Source organism: Aplysia californica, unplaced genomic scaffold (genome assembly GCF_000002075.1).
Source record: "Aplysia californica isolate F4 #8 unplaced genomic scaffold, AplCal3.0 scaffold00084, whole genome shotgun sequence".
In the NCBI taxonomy this organism is placed as follows: domain Eukaryota; kingdom Metazoa; phylum Mollusca; class Gastropoda; order Aplysiida; family Aplysiidae; genus Aplysia; species Aplysia californica.
In genome coordinates this window covers 1,039,406-1,041,905 of record NW_004797354.1, presented here as the reverse complement: position 1 = coordinate 1,041,905, position 2,500 = coordinate 1,039,406, and the positions used below count along the sequence as shown (strand labels likewise).

Here is a 2,500-nt window from a genome sequence, read left to right as displayed (position 1 = left end):
GGTTCACTTTAACCTATAGGAGTTGAAGATAATAGATAGCATTTGTAAAGAACAAATTCCCGCTCAAAAGCAAGCCTTATACATTTCACAATCTATACTATTTTCCCAGCAGACCAAATGACATTCTGGAACAATCTGAACTTCTTGGGAAGCATACAGTGCAAGCTGCCATTCTACAGGCGCTAAAACACTAACAAACTGACAATATTTTTCACTGTCTATGACCGGGTACCTATATTCCCATCTGGGTGAAGTGAGGGAAAATTTGTGTAAGTGTGTTTTTCCCAAGGATACAACGTCGGGCCTTACTTAGGCTCCTAAACCGCAACTATTCAATTATGAGTCAAGTAGCCTAACCACAAGGCTACCGCCACAAGTAGGAACAGTATAAAATGTTATTGAGTCATAAAAATGGTGAACAAAGTAAGGAGAGAGTCAAAAGAAAATTCTGTTTTAAATGTAGGTCCTTTTAAAGCCCCCATTAACACAATTTAGATCATTTAGGAGGAAAGCTTCCCCCTAGTGCCTCTCAGGGCCAACCCAGGCTGAGAGGGATATAACATCCCCCCGATACTCGATAAACATTCTCCTCACTCAGGAATCAAACTCAGATCTCCTACATGGCGCAGTGAACCACCTAATCACTACACCACAGCATTAGTTTCCTGATGTTTGTTTAATAATACTTAGCAAGCGAGAGTAGCACTTCACACAGAAGAAACAATTATAACTTACATAGATTTTCTCCAAGGCCCGTTTGGCCAGCCAGCAGTTGAAGAAGACGGGCACGAACAAGTCTTTGAGGACTGGCGGGTAGGCAAGCTGAGGGGGAGCAAGGATAGAACATTACCACTGATCAGCTTGAGTAAAGAGAAGTACATTGACACAATAATGGTCATTTAGTGATGAGAAAAAGTAAGACAGACAGACAGAAACAGTAGTGGGCAAGTAAAGAAGTAGTAGAGAACTACGACCTACCAGTGGCCCTCACCAACCACCCACTGACTGCTCAGTACAAGACCCCGCCTTAGATCACTTTTCAAAATGACATATAGCAGAGTCCTACACAAAACAGTCGATAAATTGTATCTGTGATATATCATGAGGTCCACCATTCTACCTTACAGACACGGCACTAATGATTCTTTGGAAAGGAAAAGCAAACACAATATTTTGTTGCTGACGCGAGCAAACCACATCAGTCCAAATTTTGAGAATTTTCTATTTTTACATCCTCTCAAAGCTGTATCCTCTATCAAAGATACTCCTTTCGGCATTACCAAAATGCAGTTTAATGCTATGGTCAAGGCTTACAATTTTCTTGCCTTTCATGATTCTTGATAGGAACAACATAACAAAACTAGTTTTTTTTTAAATGGCCAATGGATATAAGTAGATTGTTTGCCGCACTGACTATTTTTTCTTTATAATGTTTATAAATTATTGTAAAGAATGAGATACGAAAGCACTGATCAGATAGATCAACCTAGCAAGGTGCTTTTTTTCAAAACCTGGTTATGTGAATATAGTGAATAAAATTTCAAAATTGATCATTTGGAACAGAAAGGCAAACAAACCTTTTTGCCAATTAAACAATGTTAATAATGTCAATAAAGTGTCCCATATCATAACAGCTGATTTACCATAAAGCTCTCTCAGATTTTCTCAACAGAAACTCTGTTACACAAAGAGAAGGAATCATAATTAGATGAAACTGTTTATTTTTCCAGAGGTGACAATTTATAAATTGTGAGGCAGCATGTAGAAATCAGGCGCTCGTCAAAATAACGAAATCGGAGAAACAGGCATTCTCAGGCCAGACATTTTTATCAAATTTTTATGTTCTGGATAAACCTCTTTTATGTCAAGATAAAAACACATTTCCATGTGAATTTTACTGAAAAACATTAACTGAAGGCACACAATATGTTACTTTTCAGTTTTCAAAGACTCTTTAGCTATTGGAGTTACCAAACTTGCGCGACCATTTTCTTGCTAATTTCACCACAGAAACCAGGCAACCTCACCTTCTTCAATCACAAATATCTTGAGTTCCATCCAAGATAAATGGATTCTTATTTCATTGGAAGCAAGGCAAATAAATCAGCTTTCAGATGATACCAATAACTCCATATGCCCAAAAATTGACGAGCGCTTGATTCCACTGCGTCATGACACAATTACATCATACATGCCTGTACATATTACTGAAACTTAACTGCTTCTACTTACTGTGGCTAACATTGGAACAGCACAGATAATCTCCAGAAAGAAATTTTTGGTTAAAATTTGTTCCATTCTGTGACCCTGTGGATAAAGTGACATAGGATAGAACTTGTGTTGATGTGTGTGTGTGTGTGTGGAGGGGGGGGGTAGTGGTGGGCATAGGTGTGTGTGGAGGAGGGGGGGAGCAGTGCGTGTGTGTGTGTGTTTGTGTGTGTGTGCATGTGTGTGTGTGTGAGTGTGTGTGTGTGTGTGTGTGTGTCTGTGTGTGTGTGTG

The 2,500-nt window shown here is 39.0% G+C and overlaps 1 protein-coding gene across 1 annotated transcript in view; it reads right to left on the bottom strand.

The window, feature by feature from the left end:
- Positions 1-2,500, bottom strand: part of LOC101855059 (potassium channel subfamily T member 2) — a gene marked incomplete at both ends in the record, with an annotated part of 13,860 nt that overhangs the window by 6,451 nt on the left and 4,909 nt on the right. The window contains 2 exon segments of the mRNA NM_001310489.1: positions 736-822; positions 2,233-2,307. Of these exon segments, the coding sequence (NP_001297418.1) occupies positions 736-822; positions 2,233-2,307 (162 nt within the window).